General features: G+C 33.3%; 4 protein-coding genes and 1 non-coding gene across 9 annotated transcripts; 4 read left to right on the forward strand and 1 right to left on the reverse strand.

Moving 5' to 3' along the window:
• Positions 1–511: 511 nt before the first annotated feature.
• TRNAL-AAG (transfer RNA leucine (anticodon AAG)) lies at positions 512–592 on the forward strand. Its single transcript has one exon. It is a non-coding gene; the product is annotated as a tRNA-Leu (tRNA).
• Positions 593–1,119: 527 nt separating this feature from the next.
• On the reverse strand, positions 1,120–2,345 carry LOC110637732 (ubiquitin-related modifier 1 homolog 2). The gene is made up of 4 exons (XM_021788035.2): positions 2,198–2,345; positions 1,827–1,902; positions 1,660–1,742; positions 1,120–1,364 (listed from the first exon to the last, which is right to left on the reverse strand). The coding sequence occupies exons 1-4, from the start codon at positions 2,218–2,220 to the stop codon at positions 1,247–1,249; spliced, it is 300 nt and encodes a 99-aa protein (XP_021643727.2). The 5' UTR covers positions 2,221–2,345; the 3' UTR covers positions 1,120–1,246.
• A 777-nt stretch (positions 2,346–3,122) lies between these two features.
• LOC110637751 (peroxisome biogenesis protein 16) lies at positions 3,123–9,417 on the forward strand. 5 transcript variants are annotated; one of them, XM_021788070.2, is made up of 10 exons: positions 3,123–3,480; positions 3,959–4,027; positions 4,111–4,168; positions 4,533–4,749; positions 4,858–5,156; positions 5,238–5,506; positions 5,679–5,746; positions 5,847–5,908; positions 6,020–6,097; positions 8,957–9,417. In XM_021788070.2, the coding sequence occupies exons 1-9, from the start codon at positions 3,412–3,414 to the stop codon at positions 6,079–6,081; spliced, it is 1,173 nt and encodes a 390-aa protein (XP_021643762.2). In that variant the 5' UTR covers positions 3,123–3,411; the 3' UTR covers positions 6,082–6,097; positions 8,957–9,417. The 5 variants fall into 5 exon arrangements, 4 of the variants coding, with proteins under 4 accessions (XP_021643762.2, XP_021643759.2, XP_057998353.1 ...); XM_021788067.2 differs by lacking the exon at positions 8,957–9,417 and having other exon boundaries at positions 3,128–3,480; positions 6,020–6,301; XR_002491573.2 differs by lacking the exons at positions 6,020–6,097; positions 8,957–9,417 and having other exon boundaries at positions 3,132–3,480; positions 5,238–5,589.
• Positions 9,418–16,561: 7,144 nt separating this feature from the next.
• Positions 16,562–18,809, forward strand: LOC110637736 (transcription factor TCP9). The gene has a single exon (XM_058142388.1). It carries the CDS (start codon positions 17,016–17,018, stop codon positions 18,072–18,074), a length of 1,059 nt encoding a protein of 352 aa, XP_057998371.1. The 5' UTR covers positions 16,562–17,015; the 3' UTR covers positions 18,075–18,809.
• On the forward strand, positions 18,062–21,135 carry LOC110637735 (uncharacterized). The gene is made up of 2 exons (XM_021788043.2): positions 18,062–19,549; positions 19,656–21,135. Exons 1-2 carry the CDS (start codon positions 18,937–18,939, stop codon positions 20,528–20,530), a joined length of 1,488 nt encoding a protein of 495 aa, XP_021643735.2. The 5' UTR covers positions 18,062–18,936; the 3' UTR covers positions 20,531–21,135.
• Positions 21,136–21,165: the final 30 nt, after the last annotated feature.

Raw genomic sequence — 21,165 nt, forward strand, 5'->3', positions numbered from 1 at the left:
CCATGGGAGTGATGGCTCTATAAAAGAAGTCAATTGCGCAGGGAATGTATTCATATTGATGAAATTATTGGCAGTATGGCGGATGTTCACTAGTAAATGGCCATAAACCTAAAGAAAGTGAGCTAGAAGAAAGTTTGTTTTTGGGTTCAATAGTTCATTGGAGCTTTGCTAAAAGTTCCTGCCTTCGTAATGGCTCTGGAAAAATCCAATACAAAGTGGTGTGGGGCTAACTTCACAGGTGATGACTAAATTTCATTCTGGTTTAAAAAAAAATTAGTTTCATATAAAAACTTTGTAATTAAAAAATAATCACAATTAACTCATTCTTAGATTTCTAATTAAATAACATTATTATTTTGTCAAAAAAAAAAAAAAAAAAAGAGAAAACGTCTTCGCTCTCCCGATAAAAGTGCATACCCACTCTCACCCATTCAAACAATCCATTTATCTCAATGGGGAACAATTCCTTCACTTGGTAAAAAAATTACCTTTGAGCTTCTTGGCACCAATTGTTGAGATGGCCGAGTTGGTCTAAGGCGCCAGATTAAGGTTCTGGTCCGAAAGGGCGTGGGTTCAAATCCCACTCTCAACATGAGTCCTTTTCATTTTATTAATTATTTACCTATCTGTTATCTTTTCTTTTTCTTCTTTTAATAAAAAACATATTCACCCTAATCGTATATAATATTATAGCAACATTGCCAAAATGAATAGAAATGGGCTGCAGCCTTCCGCTTGTTAAACATCCTCTTTTAAGTCCTGATTTAGAATTAAAAACCTCAGCATTGCACCCCTCTCATGGATGCTTGACAATATCCAAGTTTCTCCGATTTGAGAAATATAGCTTTAAGAAATGGTCCAAAAGGTTTATGGTAGTTTTCGCATGTCAGGATGCTACAAATTACTATAACCCAATGCTCTGCCACACATTTGGGGCATCAGTAGTTTCCCCACGGTGCTTCCAGTCAATTGCTGCTCTTAAAACATCACAAAAATAAGCCACCTGCTCTTCTATCCTTTCATTTATTTTCAAATTTTTCTTTTTTACTTTTCCAGTGAAAAACAGTACAATAGAATCAATAGGGTATATAATGCATGACTGCCCCATAGAAATAGGAATAGCAAAAAATCTCATATACTTCCTTTATGCCTTAAAATATACTTTCACATAACATCTCTAGTGGTGAAGTTCACAAACAAGACTACAATTACTAATAATCTAAAAGCAGTAACAATCTGCTAGACACTATCCACCGTGCAAGGTTGAAATAAAGACTACCACATCCTTCTCTTCCAGAGTGGTATCAAGCTGCCCGCTAAGCTCCCAATCACAATCGTTCACAAGGACCAGAACGCCAGGTCTCCTGGGATACAAAACCAAAAGCTCCGCATAGTTAACAAAACTGCAATTATAGCAAGTTAATCAAGACATTATTGGTTTAAATCTTATTTTCTTAGTTTTGACTGAACCAGTCTCCAGACATCCCCTCTTCCACTGCAATAAAACTTTCATTTAAAATGGTCAAGGGAGAGGGGAAAAAAAAAGGTCATAGTTTCCCACTTTTATCTACAACTATTCTTGCATCACTTGGGATGAATTAGCATACGCACAATTATGAACATAACTATATAACAATGCAAGGAAAGCTTAAAACTTACACAGAATCCCCTTTCATGAACATTTCGGGCCTCTCCTTGATTAAATTTGTGCGAACCCAAGCAAGCAAATCTTTCATGGTTAACTGTGCAAAATAGAAGGGATCATGCAGAATATGTCAACTACAGACACTCTTATACATTTTGCCCATTATTAAATTAAAGTTTACCTTCTCTGCCCCATTTTTCAATTCAACATTGACATTGTGAATCTTCACCGAATTACTAAGGAGCTCTAGCCCCCCACTGCATCAGACAAGATAACGCCATAAAGATTAAAGATTTGGTCGTTGAGTGGAAAGAGGGAAAATCCTCAGAACTCAGAAATCAGAACTAAAGAAAGTGAGCGGGGGGACGTGAATTCCACATCAATTACTTTGAAATAATCCTCAGTGGAATCCCTGAGTTTCATTTCATGAAGCATATCAATTTATGAGACAACGCTGAGCGCATAACATACCATAAAAGAGCACTAATTCATCCCTCTTATTTGAAACGAGAACTAGTAAGATTCAGAGGAGAAAGGAAAGAAAGAACTTACCCGAATTCAAGAGTGAGTTGCATATTCAATTTTTCTGCACGAGTTGAAAACCCTAGACTGATCGCGCCACTTCCTTTCCCAAAATGCCAGGCTGACGTACTCTTGTCAGTGGTCACACAAGAAACCGACAGTCGTTTGTTATGTATCTCTAGTCCTAACCATAGTTCGGTTCTGTCTAGAACCGGACCGAAATCAACCTAAACCTGCATGATTTAAATTTAATTGAAATTATCTAATTCGGTCCAATTTTAAGTCAAACCTTTTTTTTCTCCTTGAAAAGGTTAGAATTTTTTTTTTTAAATTGACTATTATAGTTGATCAAAATATAAATCGAAACCGAAATCCTATAATTAGGTCTTAATCCTCTAAAATTGTTTAATTGAAAAATCACCGAAATCTGAGTGGGTAGGGTTGGGTGGTGGCCTATTGGGTTAACCCATCTAATTGATAGTTCTTACCCGCCAATAAGGTTTTTTATTTTTAAGATAAATAACAATACATTTTGAATTATTAAATCAAATCAAACTATGTTAAATAAATCAGTGTTAATTTAATCACCATATGCTTGGCTGAATCAAACCTGAATTTGCATTATTAAAACATTAAATGTGGCTATTAATTGCAGATGTTGCATTGGATATGATTTCTTTGATATGAAGAGTTGCAAAAAAAAAGAAATGTTGTTAGTCATTGGGTGGCACAAATCGGACATCTAGTGCCCTTTATCACAACATGATCTTCTGCTACACTCCCACATAACTGTTACATTGGCACAATATCTCAACCACTATTATGGATAGAAATATGCGGATCTTATGGTCGAATGGACAAGTTAATGTCACATAACTAGCAGTTTAAAATCCTACGGTCATAGATGCCGATTGTTAGCTACATCAACGGTGAAAGAAAATGCCTCATTTTCTCACACTAACAAAATCACACCTTATCTAATTCCACCCCTTCAACTTCCTTTCACATTTTGACTTCTCCGCCTGCAACTTTTCTCACCCTTTCTGTTCATATCCATACCTCTTCAAATCGAAGTCTACAGAGAAGGGTTCCTTTTTGTGGATGTTTCCTATTCGGTTTTTGGTCCAGAAATAGCAAAGGGTGTTGCTCCTGGAATTGAGGATCGAGTTCTGGATTTTGGATTCTGGATTCGGAGAGCTGAGCCTCTCTGTTTGTTTTCTTGCATTGGATAGAGATTTAGAACCATGGAGGCTTATAAAAGATGGGTTAGGAGGAATAAAGACTACGTCCACTCGCTGGAATCTCTTGCCAATGTAAGCTGTATCATTATCACTATCTAATTTGCAAAAGTTCTTGTGCAATATGTGTACTGATTGGTGTGCATATGGCGATTTTGGGTTCAAATGGGTTTCTCTATCTTTCTTTGCATTAATGGAGAGAACTGTAATGAAAACTTGTTTGAATGTGAATTCAGGTTGATATGCCTTTTACTTGACTATTGACTATACTTTTCCTTGTCTCCCATAAAAATAATACTTATTAGTTCCTGTGCAAATTATTGCATTTATAATTGGTTAGATTGCGGCTAATTATTGATATTAATCTGGTGTTGTCTCGCCTGTAATGAGTGTGGATTGCTTACCAGGAAGGGAAGCGAAATAAAGGATTAGGCCACTAGGGAGAATAAAGCATATACGCATGCCTTAAAAGTCTCTCTCTCTCTCTCTCTCTCTCTCTCTCTCTCTCTCTCTCTCTCTAATTTGATTTGTCCCAAATTCGAGTTTTTCACAGATGCACAAATCCATGCCTTCTATCTATTACTTTTATTGTTTGGATCTTCCAGCTGCTGGTAGCAGAAATGTAAGAACTCTAATGAATTGGCTGTGGAATTTGTTTGTATATTTGAGTTATATCTGATTTTCTTATTAAAAATATTTGTGCAGGGATTGACGTGGCTTCTTCGTGAGCGGTTTTCTGCTTCAGAGATAGGACCAGAAGCAGGTTTTGTGAAACTTTGGTAACATTTGGCCTCTTCTTTTGAGCTAAGAATTTGTTGGGGCTTTTCTTTTTAAAAAATCGTGAAAATGTTGCGCAACTAATATCAACTTTCATGTTTTGCTACAGTTCTAATTCAATGGTTAATTGAAGTAAACCTGTGTCCTTGGGTTTGTTGAATGTTGAATGTGATTTAATTGCTTTCTCAGACTCCAAAGAATAAGAATTTTAAATTTCAAATATTGAGTTTCTTGCAGTTTACATTTTTCCCTTCAACCAAATTACCAGGCTGATTCATGAGTTCAGATTTTTCTCCCTCCTTTATACTGCCTTGAAATGTTGAATTGACCAATTTAGTACTTATATGCAGTAACTGCTATCTTGGGCATAATCACTGGTATCAATGAGCATATAATTGATACGACGCCAACCCAATGGCATGCTGGTTCTGTGGAGCCATATTCTTTCCCTTATTCATTGTGTATATCCGCAATAAAGGACTTGGAAACGCTAGTTGAAGTTACAGCACAACATTATTATGGTGAAGATAAGAAATGGAATTTCATAGCTGTTACAGAAGCATTAACGTAAGCTGCCTTCGTAAATCAGTGTGTGCCACTATCTTACTCACTTGGACTGTAGTATTATTCTGGCATTTTTATATGTGCCTAATGATTGAATATTCCTTTGCTTAGGGTGTTAGTTAGGCTGGCTTTGTTCCGGAACAGTGGATATAAGATGCTTCTACATGGAGGAGAGACACCAAATATTGAAAAGCATTCAGATTTTTCTTCTCAACAAACTGTTGGAGGTTTCCTAAAGCCTGGAAACCATGGGCCTAGTCATTTACGAGGTAATAATGGACGGAATCCATGGAATCCAGAAGGGAGGGCATTGTCAGCATTGAGCAGGTTTGGACAAAATGCTAGAATGGTATCTGACCCAGTATGGTTGCGTAGGGTTCAACATCAGCATGCAATTATGGAGCCTCCATGTAAATATTTGTTTAAATCTTAAAAGATTTCATTAAATATCTTGGTCGTTGCCATTAATATTTTCAATTATGTCTTTACAGCTCCAATGGTTGATAGGACGACACTTTCCACAATATTGTCTGAGAAAGGTCTACATGGAGCATTATTTGTCATAGGAGAGGTGCTCTGTATCACAAGACCCCTTATTTATGTTATGTTTATCAGAAAATATGGAATTCGGTCTTGGACCCCTTGGTTTCTTTCTCTGGCTGTGGATCTTATTGGAATAGGCTTTCTAACACAAGTTACGAAGTCAATGCATGGAGGAAAAAGGCAACAGTTTCGTCTTACTGTCTCTGAAAAAGATGAGGTCAGGATTCTGCGGGATTTTATCTTGCAATTTTCTAATGCATCCGCATCCTGGTCGTTAGCATTCAGGATATATCCAAAAATGTACTGTTGAAGTAATTTTTGCTGGAAAATTTTATTTGCTGATTGATAGATTCGATACTAAATAGGTGTTGATCTTATGTTTGAATTAGTTAAAAAGAAGAAAATTGCAATGGGCACTTTACGTTATGAGAGATCCATTCTTTAGCAAGAACACCAGGTATTGATTTGTCTTCCAAGTTACTTCCTAATTTTTTCAGTTTCTTGGTTGGAATAATGAATAATCAAAGAAACGACATAATGCTTGTTAATCATTTCAGGCAAAGACTTGAATGCAGTGAAAAACTACTGGAACCTATTCCTATAATTGGGGTTCTAACTGGTGTGTTTTGTATATTCTTTCAAATTTTGCTGTGTTAAGTACATGTCTTTTTTATTTAAGTTGTCTCTTAAAAATTGACGTTCTTGATATGCATATCCTTTGGATTTGCAGCAAAAATTGTTGAGCTTGTCATTGGAGCTCAGACTCGTTACACTTACATGTCAGGATCATAAGACAAATCTGCAACAGGTTAGTCTTATGTTTCTCAACTTTTTAGGTGAAGTATACCACCAAATTGTAGTATTTTATTAGAGGTTTGTGATCCTAGTATTCTTTACTCAAGACATGGTTACAACTGTCAAATGATTTGGCCGTATCCCATCTGTGTCATAAGAAGAAATTCAACAAAATTGTGTTTGATAAAAAAAACTCTCAAAAATTCTAAATTGGATACGTGCAGATGCTAAGAGTGCTCAGCGTTTACATGTATATCCAAGTCAAAAGCTCTTTTGGGCTCTGACTCCATCTTTTCGGCCCTTTTTTTTTTTTTATGGCTTTAGCCTTTTTATTGAGGATATAGTCAAATATTTTTAAGTGGGCCTGGTCCATTGCGCTCCGAGAAACAAGCATTAGCAAAATATATTACCCTAAACGATGACGTGCTGAATTGCAATTAGTTCGTGGTGGTGCACGCTATACGAAGTTGGTGCTGGTGTAAAAACACGCTGTGGGGTCCAACATACCGGGCATGGCACACGTGTGACCAGCCTGTAGAGGTCCCATCCAAAACTGCTATGATGGCAAGTGGGTCTGTAGCCACACCCATAGTTGGCCTACCTGGGTGGTGGTGGGACCCAACACTACTCAAGAGATGAGGCCGTGAGGTAATTCCCCACCCTCTCCCGTTTGGCTGATCCTTCATCAGGCCAGTGAAAATGATGGGATCCGCCACCACAATTCCACGGTAGGGTTTTGGGCACACTTTGAAGTAGAGGTGCGAATTATTCAATTATAGCTAAATAATTGAATTGATTTGATAAAATTATCAAATCTGATTATTTTGATAGTTGTTAGTTAGTTTGATTTGTTTGATTTAATAATTAAATTAATAAAAATAATTAAATTTTTATTAATTAAGATATTAATTATAATTTTATTAATAATATATTATATTATTTATAATGATTATTTTTATATTTTATAATAATATTTAACTTATAATTATTTTTCTATTAATATTAGATCATATTTATTATTTTTGTAAATAAAAAAATTATAAATATATTTTTATTAATATTTAATTAATTAATAATATAAAAAATATATTTTTTAATTAATTCATTTGTAATCAATAATTCATTGAATAATATTTTCAATCTTGATTAATATTAGTTCTCATAATTTTGGATATTTTAGTTAATAATTTTAGACTTAATTAATTAAATGCTCATCTAATCCATGGAGAGGGAGGACATTGTGTGGTGGGATCCACGCCGTAGATTGACAGATTGACAATGGGTCCCTCTAGATATGGTTGCCGTACAGTACAAGGCTTTAAACATGATAAAGTTAGAACTTTGGTTTTTGTCATTTTCAATCAGCAGAATTACCTTCTCCACACACTTGAGGCTCATTGCGGTTGACCGCATTTGATCCCACCAAAACACCACCATTTGCTTGCCTTTATACTGAGTTCAGTCACCACAATAACAAACTTGCACCACTTTCCGCTATGTTAGCTTAGTCCCGGTTCAGACCAATAAAAAACCGCGGGTCTTCTCAAATCAAAATTGACAATTTTGATTTGCGAAGAAAATGAATTTAAATTGAATTATTAGATGTCAATTTAATTTCAATTCAATTTAAATATTATCTCAATGATTGATTTTCTTTTGCAAAGTTTGATTTAGATAAAACTATTAAACAGTCGGCGATCCAATTTAAGATCTTCAATTAATTTAACCATTGATTTTGATTCGAAAAGAATTGTGATTTTTTATTTTTTTTTAAATTAGGGCTAAGTGCCTATTTAGTTTAATTGTTTTTAAAGTAGGACTAAGAGCTTATTTGATTTAACTGTTGAATACAGTTGATAACTGTTAAATGATAGCTGATAGTTGATAGTTGATTTATATTAAGTGTTTGATAAAATTATATTTAGCTGTTACTGATGATATGTGAAATGACTAATAACGGTATATATATATATAATTTATTTTATTATTAAAATAAATATAAAATTATAAATTTTTTATATTATATTATTTATTTTATTATTAAATTAAATATACAATTATTAAATTAATATATTATATTATTTATTATATCATTAAAATTAATATATAATTATTAATTTATTATATTATATCATTTATTTTATTATTAAAATAAGAAAAATAATTAAATTTTTTTAAAAAATAATTAAATAATTTCAAAAATATAAATAAAATAATAAATTAATTATTATTATTGATAAAGAAAAAATTTATAATTAATTTTAATTTTTTAGATATAAATAAATATTTTATATTTTATGTTATTAATAAAAATATTTTAATAAAGTTAAAATATGTTTGTTAAAATTATAAATGAAAAATATAAAAGTATTAATAATATTAATTTTTGAGTTAAATAAAAAAAGGTAATATAATCAAAATAAAAAATAAAATAAAATCAGCTATGAGCTGATGAGAAACAGTTCTAAAAATAAAGCTGATACAAACTGTAACTGATGGGTACCATATCAATTATCTATCAGTTATTAGTTTTATTTTTTTAAACTTACCAAACACTCTAATTTACCTATTTGGGTTCTATTAACTATCAGTTGCACCCAACAGGTGAACCAAATACCTCCTAAGTTGACATAAGCCGAAACTGATGCGGTGACTGATGACTTTGTATAAATTAATTTACGTAAAAATTTGAGTTCAATTTTTTTAAATTTTAATGTTTAAAAATAAATTAACATTTAATTGTATTTTAAAGTCTCTAATTGTTAATTTTTGGCATTTATCCCTCAAACTATAAGAGATTGAGAATGCGTTAAGACCTACTTTCCCTCCTTGTAGAGCCTTTGTATCTGGCTTATTGTTCTTGACCATGTAGATACATCTAATTGTCGGGGCTCTTTCATGGCCTCATTGGGCTTCTTTGGCTTTGCATGTCTTCTGATGGTGAGGCCTCCCGTCTTTACTTCCCTAGGATGAGACTGTCCCTGATTGGAAGGTTCGGTCTACAGGCAACCATTTTTTTGCCTTTTTGCTATTCGGGTCCAATTATGCAAGTCAATGCCATCCAAATTCTAAGGGTTTTTTTTTTCCTAACCCCTGAGCTTGGATCTTATATATGAGTTTTGAACGGTTAGGCTTAGGAAGTATTACTTATTCATATTTAGGTTTTGTGCTTTCAGTTTGTATGAATTAAACTACCTAATGAAATTCTCATTATTTTCGACAAAAAAAAATCTTACTATTAACAATCCTTTAAAAAAAAAAAAGATCACGGTTGAGGGATCAAGTGGATTCACAATTAATATGAATCAAAGGGTTTTCAATAACATAAAATCTCTTATTTATCCTTTATATTTTTTGAGGTAAATTTTCCTTTCTTCATTTACGCTTTTCTCTTTCAATACTTTCCCTTCGACTACATCCTCTTTATTAGCAAATTGTAATAAATTACGCTTTCATTTTTAAGAAAAAAAAAAATTAAACTTCTTTTCTACACTTATTTTCTCTACACACATTGAAAAAAAAAACATATATAATTATTTAAATTTTAATAACATATACTTAATATTTAAATTTTAATTTTGAAATTTTATTTTAATTTTACTTTATTAAAGCTTTAAAGAGTACAATCCACATGTACTTTTTCCTTTAGCCAATATTTATGATGAAATAATTTTCTCTTAGCCAATATTTATCGTTTGGAGGCTTTTTTATTTTTTCCTTAACTCTGTTCCAATTAACAAAAATTATATATATTACATAAAATGCGTAAAGTATAACATGTCAAATTTTCTACCCTTTAATCTGGCTAGTTTAATTAAAAAAAAAGGCCAGTTAATGTTATGATTAATTTTAATTAAATCAAATTATTCATCTCACTTTTAATTTTAATTTCTGACTTTAATTAAATTTAATTATTTGATTTTTAAACAAAAATGATTTTAATTTAAATTAAATTAAATTAAATTAATTATTATTCAATTTAAAATTAATTTAAATTTGATCTATAATACGAAATTAAATTAGATAGTGATGGATAAATTAATATACTTATTTGGTTTGAATAAATAGGATGAATCTATATGAATTCAATTCAATATATGTTTTAATCAATCAAATAAACTGAGTATGTAACATGTCACATTAATTGTATCAATTGTAAAAATTATAATTTAATTGATTCAATTTAATATATATTTGAATTAGTTAAATCAATTTGAGTATTTGATATATCATATTGATTATGTATTTTAGTCAATTAAACTTTTAATTGAGTCAATTGAATCAATTGATTACGTGTAAGGTCACATTAATCATATATATTTAAGTTAATTGTAAGATTATAATTCAGTTGATTCAATTGAAGGTATATATTGGAGTCAACTAGATTAATTTGAGTATGTTGTATGTCACATTAATCATATATTTTAGTCAATTGAGTATTTAATTGAGTTAATTAAATCAAATTGATTATGTGTAATGTCACATTAATTATATACATTTGAATCAATTGTAAAAATTATAATTTAATTAAATATATATTTGAGTCAATTGAATCAATTTGAGTGACATGTCACATTAATTATATATTTAAGCCAATTAAGAAAATTACCATTCAACTGACTCAATTAAATATATATTTAAATCAATTAAATCAATTTGAGTATATAATATGTCACTTAAATAATTTATTTTAGTCAATTGAGCTTTTAATTGAATTAATTGAATCAATTGATTGTGTGTAATATCACATTGGTCATAATCATATATATTTGAGTCAATTATAATAATTATCATTTAATTAATTCAATTGAATCATTTTGAGTATATGACATATCACATTGATCATATATTTTAGTCAATTAAACATGTAATTGATTAAATTGAATCAACTAATTATGTACAATGTCACATTAAATATATATATATTTTAGGTTAATTGTGATAATTATAATTTAAATAATTCAATGAAATATATATTTTAGTTAATTGAATCAATTGAATATGTGACATGTCACATTGATCATATACTTCAGTTAATTGAATCAGTTGAGTATGTGACATGTTACACTGATCATATATTTTTATAAATTGAGTCATTAATCAAGTAAATTAAATCAATTAATTATATAACATATCACATTGTGTCAATTGATTATATATATTTTGTATCAATTGAATCAACTTACCATATATATATTTTGAGTTAATTGTAATGATTATTATTAGTCTTTAATTGAGTAAATTGAATCATGTAACACCCCTCACCCGACTACAATGTAGCCAAGCAAGGCATGCTACAATCGGTGCCGGAGCACCCTAACTTATCTTATTTTATTTTTTTTAAATAATTTTGAATTCATTTAATTTAATATCAATTATTTTTCGATGGAGAAACCAGCGGAGTTTCCCCTATTTTATTATCGTTTGGCATATTTCAATATTCACCTATTTGAAATTCAACAATATTTTCAAAATAAAATCTTATCCATGCTAATCATAATTATCTCATCAATCATTCTCATAATTTTCTCATATTTCAAATCTCATCCATACATTTCAATTTCATAATCATTTTCATACATTTCCATTCATACTCAATTCATATATAAACATTCTCAAATTACATAAGCAAAATTTTCAAATTTCCTTAATTTACATAATTTATAAAATAATTACAAAATTTCATAATTTACATGATATATAAATTAATTACATATAAAAAAGTTAATTAATTAATTTACATCGCATTCTTATTAATTACCTGTTCATAATATACATTACAATACAATATCTAAGCATTTTATACAAAATATAAAATATAATCTATATGGGCCCTATCTACATGCATTGCTGAGGAGGTGACAACATTGAATATTTCAGACTCTTCTGCAGATCAGAACTTCAAAATCTCTGTTTAATATTTTTATTTGGGCTTTACCTTCAGTACCTGCGCGAGTAATAATGGGCTTTACCTTAAAACAATTCCATCGCGCTAAGCATTGCTACTTAGTGGTGCAATAATATAACAAGGAAATAATATACAAATAAAGATAGAAATAAAACATAATTCAAATAATTAATATTTATTTATACTTCATATGCGGTTTCTAAAATTTAATATGTTTTATCCTAATTTAGTCTTCTTTAGAAATGTTTATTTTGCCAATGTACAGTAATAATGTACATAAAAAAAATGATCTAAAAATAATAAATTTATACTTATATTATTTTGTAAGCCACATTTGTAATATTTATGTATGCTCTAATTTTCTTTGCTAATCTTTTAGCATTTTCTCAATACTTTATTGGTTGTCTCAGATTATTTCATTATAAGTAAATTTTAATATCGGTCCAGTTTATTTCGATTCTTTCTAATAAATAACTATTCTAATTTATTTTAGGTCATCAAACTCATTTATTTTATTTAATTTCTAATATTTTTAATTGCTAGTATTCTTAACTTATTTCAATAAATTTCACTGCCCAAGTAACCTATGACAGGCTGACTAAACTGGATAACGGGTCGTTGGCACTAGATACCATGGGATGCAGAACGTCAACCACGTATGCAATCAGTATGGCTAAAAAGCCATGATAACACATAATCGGGCATAAAAGCCATGAATGTTGGCATAAAGCCATGAATGCGGGCATAAAGCCATGAATACGGACATAAAGCTATGAATACAGGCATAAAGCCTTTCGCAGTACTGCTAAAACAATACCCTATTGGCATACCAAACTATCAAATCTGACACACATGTTTAGGCAATACAAGGGCACATAATATCATTAAATATTAATATATTGTGTTTTATGACTTTATTATTTCATGATAAATTTCATAATTTATACATTCATCATAATATTCATAAATTCCTTACATCATTCATATTGATCACAATTCACAACAATGGTGTTCATATACCATTGTACTCAAAAATTTTTTCCTTTCTCTTATAAAGAAAACTAATGTTCCATTCATATTTTCATGTGATTCATTTATTCATTACAATATTTATATGAATTCATAACTCATACAAGGTGTTATTATCTTATTTGTAATGGAAACATAAATCCTAATGTAAACCTCATCCCATTTATACTCAACAATCCATCTATGTTAATGTCATTTCATATTTAAGTGGTATTACTTATGTTTTAGTAGACCTACAAGTAATGGAAATAAATCTTAACTATATACTCACATAACTTAAATGTTCATTAAGCCATTTAGGTGAATTACTATTTCTATTCCAAATAATCCATGAATGTTTCATGGATTCCAAATTTCATACCTTAATTTCCTCTACCAATTTAGTTATTATACTTTGTGTCTTTGTATTACTATTCACATTACTATTCACTCAAATTGTTGACTTTTTAATACATAATAAATTTATTGAACCTAAGTTATCCAAGATACTACATTTTGCATTCAAAATTTGTTTGTATTGGTTGCTAATACCATTTCCAAGCTTAATGTTAATTGGGCAGAATTTTCAGTTTTCATGCTTTGTCTTTACTGTTTTATTGGTCATTTTTGCAGTGGGAATTTGGCAAAATGATCAACATGAAAGTTGTTCCTTATTTTGTCTAGTTGAATTTCTTTTTTTGAATCACTCCATTTGGAGTTTTGTAGCTCAAGTTATGGTCATTTTACCATAACTGGCTGGAGTGACCTGTACCCAGAATTTCTGGGCAATTTGGTTCTACCAGATTTGGTGACCTAAGTTTGGTTGATAATTTGACTAGGTTATGGTCAGAATTTGGATTTGTGATCTTCATTAAAGTTGTTGGTCTATATCTCATCTTGTTGTTGGTAAAATTTAAGGTCAATTGGACCTTTCTCCACTGAGTTATGGCCAAATGACCAAACACTGTTCATGTGGTCATTTTGCCCAGGCAGACTGCAGGTCACCCAGATTAGGGCAAAATTTTGGTCCACTTAGTTTGGTTTTCTGGGCATGGTTTCTTCACCAAAGTTGTGCCATTATGTGTCTAGTTTCATGTCCAATTGGCCTTGAACCAATTGGAGTAACATAGCTCAAGTTATGACCCTAGGAATACACTGGACTCAAGTCCAGTATTCTGGCACAATGGGGTAGCATACCACTTTCAATTTCAAGACCACAATTACTTCCAATTTAGGGTCAAACTTCATCAAATGGTCACTAATTGACCATTAGAAATCCAATTAACCATTCAAACACAATATGTCCAATTTTCATACTAACCCTAATTGATCAAATCTCATTCTCATACAAATTCAAAAAGATTCAACTCCATTAAACTCCAATTCATATGTATACATTAATTGACATTAATATACAAACTTAATTGCAATTAAACCATCAAAACCCTAACCCTCTCTTGGCTGCCACAATTCATACATACTCCTACATAAAGTGTTTTATTCAATTTCTTAACAATTTCTTATTCACTTGAACTTCCTAACATGGAATAAAAAGAAAAATGTAAGAGTTAGCACTAACCTTAGGAGGGCAGAATTTTCCCTTCAATTTCCTTCACTTTCTTTGGTTTTTTTGGCAGCCAAACACCTTCCCAAGTAGTGTAGACAAGTTTTAATGAAAGAGGTCTAGGGTTTTGTGGAGGGAAATCAATGAAAATTAAGAGAGATGAAGAAAATTTTTTTTTCATGGAAGAGAGAGATGAGAGATTTCCGGCAATGAGAAGAAAAAATGAGGAAGATGGCTGTTTGGGCTTGTTTTTATCTCTTTATTTAATTTGTCAAATTGTGATTGGGTGGGAGCATGTTAATGACATCATGTGATGTCATAATTCCCAATTTCTTTCATTTTTCTTTTCTTTTCTTTTCTACTCATTTTCAATTCAATTTTTAACAATATTTATTCATATTTTAGATCATAATAATTATTTACTTAACTGGACAAGTCGGTCAAAAATTACCTCAAAAGGCGAAATGACCAAAATGCCCTCCGTTTGGCTTAACAGACTAAAATTGTCTGTACCGATTGAAAAAATTTTCTAAGCATTTTCTTGGCATTCTAATGTCATAGAAACTTCAATGACCCTTCTCTGGAGTCCCAAAAATTATTTTATGAATTTTTCCCCAGGTTTAGGGCTCCTAGTTGCGAGAACCGCAACTTCCCACTAGGTTACCTATCGCTAGGGCACCGGTTCATTTAACTCAGTTGTATTTTATTTCTAAAATTTTTCCTAAATTTTTCTTATTAATATTTGATTTATTTATGACTCCTCACTCTAGTCTAAATATTTTTTCAGACGTTCTAGCTGTCCGGACCGACACCGGTTATCGGAACAGTAGAATGTATGGAATTGCTACAATGAGGGTGTTACAAATCAATTGATTATGTAACATGTCACATTATGTCAATTGACTATATATATTTTGAGTCAATTGAATCAACTGACCATAAATATTTTGAGTCAATTGCGATGATTATTATTTAAATGATTCAATTGAATATGTATTTTAGTTAATTGAATCAATTGAGTATACGATATGTCACATTATTCACATATATTTGGATCAATTATAACAATTATCATTTAAATAATTCAATTGAATATATATTTTAGTCAACTGAATTAATTAAATATGTGACATATTAAATTGATCATATATTTTAATTAATTAATTCTTTAATTAATTCAATTGAGTAAAAATATATAATTTATTTATATAAATTTTTTTAATTAAGTAATTGAATTCATTTGAAATTATAATATTAATTAATTATTTATTATTATATATACATTAATCGAATTAATTTAATCAAATTATATTATAAAACATTTATTGATCCACTTTGACACGGTGCGCGAACAACCCAATCAATGCATTATGAAAATGGGGAGTGTCTATGTTCGTTCTTGGTGTAGGCTTCTAATTTCTGTAAGTCAAATTTCCTCTACCACTTGATGCACATAGGCATAGCATGGCTGTGGCCTGCGGTAAGTAAACCCCCCATTAACTTGCCTTTTGGTGGAGTGGGTTAGGGGGAGCACAGCTTGGTATGTCCCACTCCCACTTGCATTGCCGGTGGGTCATTTAATGGTTCACCCGATTGATAAATGCTAACTTATGTAATTTTAATTTTAAATTATATGTTAAATTCAAATTTAAAATTTATCATTTTAAAATAATTTTAATATCATTAAATTAAAATTTGTTAATTTTTTATTATTAACTTAAAAAAAAATACGTTTTCATAAGAAAAAGAAATAAAATCTCAATTTTAGTATGTTAATAAGAAAAACGAAATTAATAAAACCAAGCAACGTGCATATGTATAATCAAGCAATAAATTGTTTAGAATGAAAGATATTATATATTTATATTAAAAATAACGTAGTTATAATAATTTTATATTTACATAAATATAAATTATTTTATTAATCAATAATAAAATAATTTAAAATAATAGTTTTAACATAACTATACTCATAAAATTGTGCTAAGCTTTTAATAATATAAATGGAGTATATATTATTCTCAGTTTGCTATATTGTAATTTTGTTCTTATATTTGTCTAACTAACAAGAAAAAGCGATCATTTCCATCCAAAAGGAATACGTTGACAATTATTCCCTTTCTTTTTTTCCTTAGTTTTTCTCTGGAAATCGCATATTCTCTGCCAAACTATTGTGAAAAAAGAAATGTTGCCTAGATTATAATCGTGCGGGGATGGAACCACCACGTGTCATCATCTCCTTAGTGGTAGGCAAATCACCGCAGATTAGTCATTTGCCATATATACCCTCTTTTTCACGTGTTATTGCCACAATTCAAACTCCACTATTTCGACGATTCCTTCTCTTATGCTCTCTCTGTTTCTCTCTCTCTCCGCTTCCCTTCGTTTCTTTCTGTGACGTGTACCAAAATTTAGAACGCTTTTTTCTTTTCTTCTCTTTCCTTTTCCAAGATGGCAACAATCCAGAAACAAGAACTTGAAGAAGATGATGAAACCAGGAACGTTGATCTCAGTATCGACGGTGCTGCAGGTGAACATCCGGACAAGGTAGACCCTACCACCAACTCCACGTTGTCAACGGAGGAGGTTGCTCTAAAGGAAGAGCCTGACACAGTGGAGAGATCACCTTCGCCTCTTGGTGCGATGCCCGTCGCAGTCCACGTGCCACCAGCGATCAGCATGCCGTTGGTGGCTGCTCCACCCAAAAGACCTTCTGCGAAGGACCGACACACCAAAGTGGAGGGTCGGGGCAGAAGAATCCGAATGCCCGCAACCTGTGCGGCTAGGATCTTCCAGCTGACCAGGGAACTGGGCCATAAATCCGATGGAGAGACCATTAGGTGGTTACTTGAGCACGCGGAGCCAGCAATTATAGCCGCCACTGGAACCGGAACTGTTCCCGCTATTGCCATGTCTGTCAATGGGACCCTCAAAATCCCCACCACCTCTAATGCAAATTCCGAACCGGGCGACCCATCCGTTAAAAAGAAGCGTAAACGACCCGCAAATAGCGAGTACATTGACGTAAGCGACGCTGTCGTTTCAGTCTCCGCGCCTCTTGCCCCGATACCGACAGCACCACCGCAACACGCAGCTGCAGTAGTTCCTCAGGGTTTAGTTCCTATGTGGGCCATACCGTCTAACGGTGTCGTTCCTGGCGCGTTCTTCATGATACCGCCCATGGCGACATCTACTGCGGGACCTTCTAACCAACCCCAGATATTCACGTTCCCAGCTGCGGCTACGCCTCTAATCAACATATCGGCGAGGCCGATATCATCTTTCGTATCGTCCATGCAACAAGCTGCCAATATAGCAGTAACTATGCCCGTTTCGAGTTCTCCTGTTTCTGATTCAAAGCCTGCGAAAGCTACGTCAGTTATGGCTCCAAGTTCAAGTTCTGCTCCCATTAGTAGTACAACAAGCACCACCCAAATGCTTAGAGACTTTTCCTTGGAGATTTATGATAAACGGGAGCTCCAATTCATGACTCGATCTTCGAAGCATTGACAACATGGAAAACAAGAAAGTGTTTTTGTTGTTTTTTTCCTCATCTGTTGGCTCTTTTCCTTCATTGATGACTTTATTGGGGTCCAATTTCTGGTCTATTCGCCATTAACGAGTTCATTTGAGCTCGAAAATTGCCTTCTCTGATGGGGAGAGAGAGCACGTACTCACGCGAGGATGGGCTCTAATGGTGGGCACGTGTAAAGTGGATCACGATTAGCCAGGGTGTGGGGTCCACCGTTTGTGGTGTGCCAACACTCAACCGAAAATGCAAAGGGTAAGACACTGAAGACTCAGCTCCCTGGACCGTGCAGTGCAAAAACATTAGTGTGTTCTTTTTAAAGAGTGGGGCAACCTCATTGCTCTCTCATGTGATGGGGCGCGGGCCCAAAAAGGGTGGGCTCTAAGGGACTGTTTCGACATAGTTTACAGGGCGGCCGCGTGGTGGTCCCTACCAGGTTGGTTTGGTGGTCCGGTCAGAGCAGTGGAAAAGTAATACATGGGGTGGAGATGAGACACGTGTCCGACGTAATCTGTAAATCTGGGTCGTCTCTTTGTATCTGACACGTTGGGTGATTGTTTCCGTGGGCCTGATTGTAGTTTCTTTTAAAAGGAAAACGGAAAGGTGATGACTGATGAGGATCATATTGGAATTGGATGCCGCTGATCTTTATTTGTCTTGTAATATCAGAGAGTTACAACCAAATAAAAATGTACCCTGTAACATATTATTTCTCCTCCAACTGAGCTTTAGTCCTTTGAAATGCAACATCTCATCTCAGTTCACAGCGTCTTTCGAGTTCGACAGTTTCAGCAGTTCGAGTGCCATTGTGAAGTTTCTTGGTCGTAAATTTACCATCGTTCAATGGATCACGTATCGGCGCTGCCGATGGAGCTCTCTTTGCCCGAACATCTCCTCCAACCATTGTTAAGGGCTTCAAAATCTTCTAACCTCAAAGAGGCATTAGAAATTCTTATAGCAACTTCAAGAATTGATCATGGCCGCGCTGACCTTGCTTCTAAGGATATTCTTCCTGCTGTTGTTCAGATTATACAGTCCATGCCTTACCCTTCTGGACATCAATTCCTCACGCTCGCCTTAAAACTCCTCAGAAACCTCTGTGCGGGCGAAATCACCAATCAGAAACTTTTCATCGAATTGAATGGACCAGGAATGGTTTCAACTGTTTTGAGGTCTGCGGGGCTTGCTTCTGACCCAGATCATGGGATAACCCGTATGGGATTGCAGGTTTTGGCAAACGTTTCTTTGGCTGGAGAAGAACATCAGCAATCTATTTGGCATTGCTTCTTTCCAAATGAGTTTGTTGCGCTTGCAAAAGTCTCAAGTCGGGACACTCTTGATCCTCTTTGTATGATTATTTATAATTGTTGTGATGGAAACCCTAGCCTGGTTGCAGAGCTCTCTGGGGATCAAGGGTTGCCCATTGTGGCTGAAGCTGTGAGGACTGCATCTGCAGGTTTTTTTTTCCTTTTTAAATTACACTCGTTTTTAATAATTTTTTTTTCCTCTTATTGCCTTTCATTTAGATTGCAATTGTTAGTTCTGAATTGCTCTTTTGTCAGTTGGTTTTGGAGAAGATTGGTTGAAGCTGCTGCTATCAAGGATCTGCTTGGAGGAAGCCCACTTTCCGCAGCTCTTCTCTGGATTATGTAGTGTTGGTGAGTCTGAAAACAGTGAAGATATTAGTTCAAGTAGCAGCAATTTTTCAATGGAACAAGCTTATCTTCTGCGTATGGTATCAGAGATCTTGAATGAACGCCTTGGCGAGATAATTTCTTCAATTGATTTTGGATTGTATATATTTGGAATATTTAAGAGATCTCTTGGGGTCATTGACTCGAGCTCAAAAGCCAAATCTGGCCTTCCAGTAGGTTCTGCTGCAATTGATGTTCTTGGATACTCGCTTACCATTTTAAGAGACATATGTGCTCAGCACTGTAAGAACGGTCTTGGTGAACATCAAATGGATGTCGTTGATAAACTCTTTTCCTATGGATTTCTTGAATTGCTTTTATCTGTGCTTGGAGACCTTGAGCCCCCACCAATTATCAAGAAAGCCATGAAACTGAACGAGGGCCAAGATGCAGCTCCTTCGCGCTCATTTAGACCTTGCCCTTACCAAGGATTTCGGAGAGACATTGTTGCGGTCATTGGCAATTGTGCATTTCAAAGAAGGCGTGTGCAAGATGAGATTAGGCAGAAGAATGGAATTCTTCTGATGTTACAACAGTGTGTCACTGATGAAGATAACCCATTTTTAAGGGAATGGGGCATCTGGTCTGTGAGGAACTTATTGGAAGGGAATGCAGAAAATCAGCGAGCAGTAGCTGAATTGGAGCTTCAAGGATCTGTTGAAATGCCCGAGCTTGCTGGACTTGGTCTCAGGGTGGAGGTGGATCCAAACACTGGACGTGCAAGGCTTGTGAATGTGTCATGAAAGATACAACCTTGTGCCCCTCGTATGAGTCCAATGGGCATATGCTTCCCTTCCACTTGTTGGTATATACTCTCTTTACTGGAGGGATTCCTTAGAAAATAGGCATCTGATCTTCTTTGGAGCGTTATCTTCACCCTTGTGATTCTCAGATTTTATCAAACTTAAAAGACGCTAGAGGTCTTTTTTAACTTGTAGCAAATACTGTTCAGAAAGTTGTACATAGGCTTAACAAGACTAGGGGCGTGTGGATTATTTGGGATGAATGATAACTAACATGAGAAGAACTTTCATAGGGATCTTTTGGTTCCAGAATCAACGGGGTTCACTTTGCTATTTTCTTGAATTAGGATATAAATTTTGCCTAGAGATCTAAAATTATAATTATAGCTGCCATTTGGGTCAGTTCGAGTGAAGTTGGACGAGATAAATGAAGTTTTCTGAAACCAACTGTTTCATGCTCTGGATTTTTCTCATAATAAAGATTGGTGAACTCCTTAGCACACCTGAATGTCCTCGGAAGGAAAAGATGTAATTAGAAAAACTTCTGCAATGGTTCAATGGTTTGTGGTGGTTCCAAAAGCAAATGAGAATTCTTCTGATTCAAACATTGGTTAACACTATAAACAATACTAGCT

The sequence above is a fragment of the Hevea brasiliensis genome, chromosome 2 (assembly GCF_030052815.1).
Source record: "Hevea brasiliensis isolate MT/VB/25A 57/8 chromosome 2, ASM3005281v1, whole genome shotgun sequence".
NCBI lineage: Eukaryota > Viridiplantae > Streptophyta > Magnoliopsida > Malpighiales > Euphorbiaceae > Hevea > Hevea brasiliensis.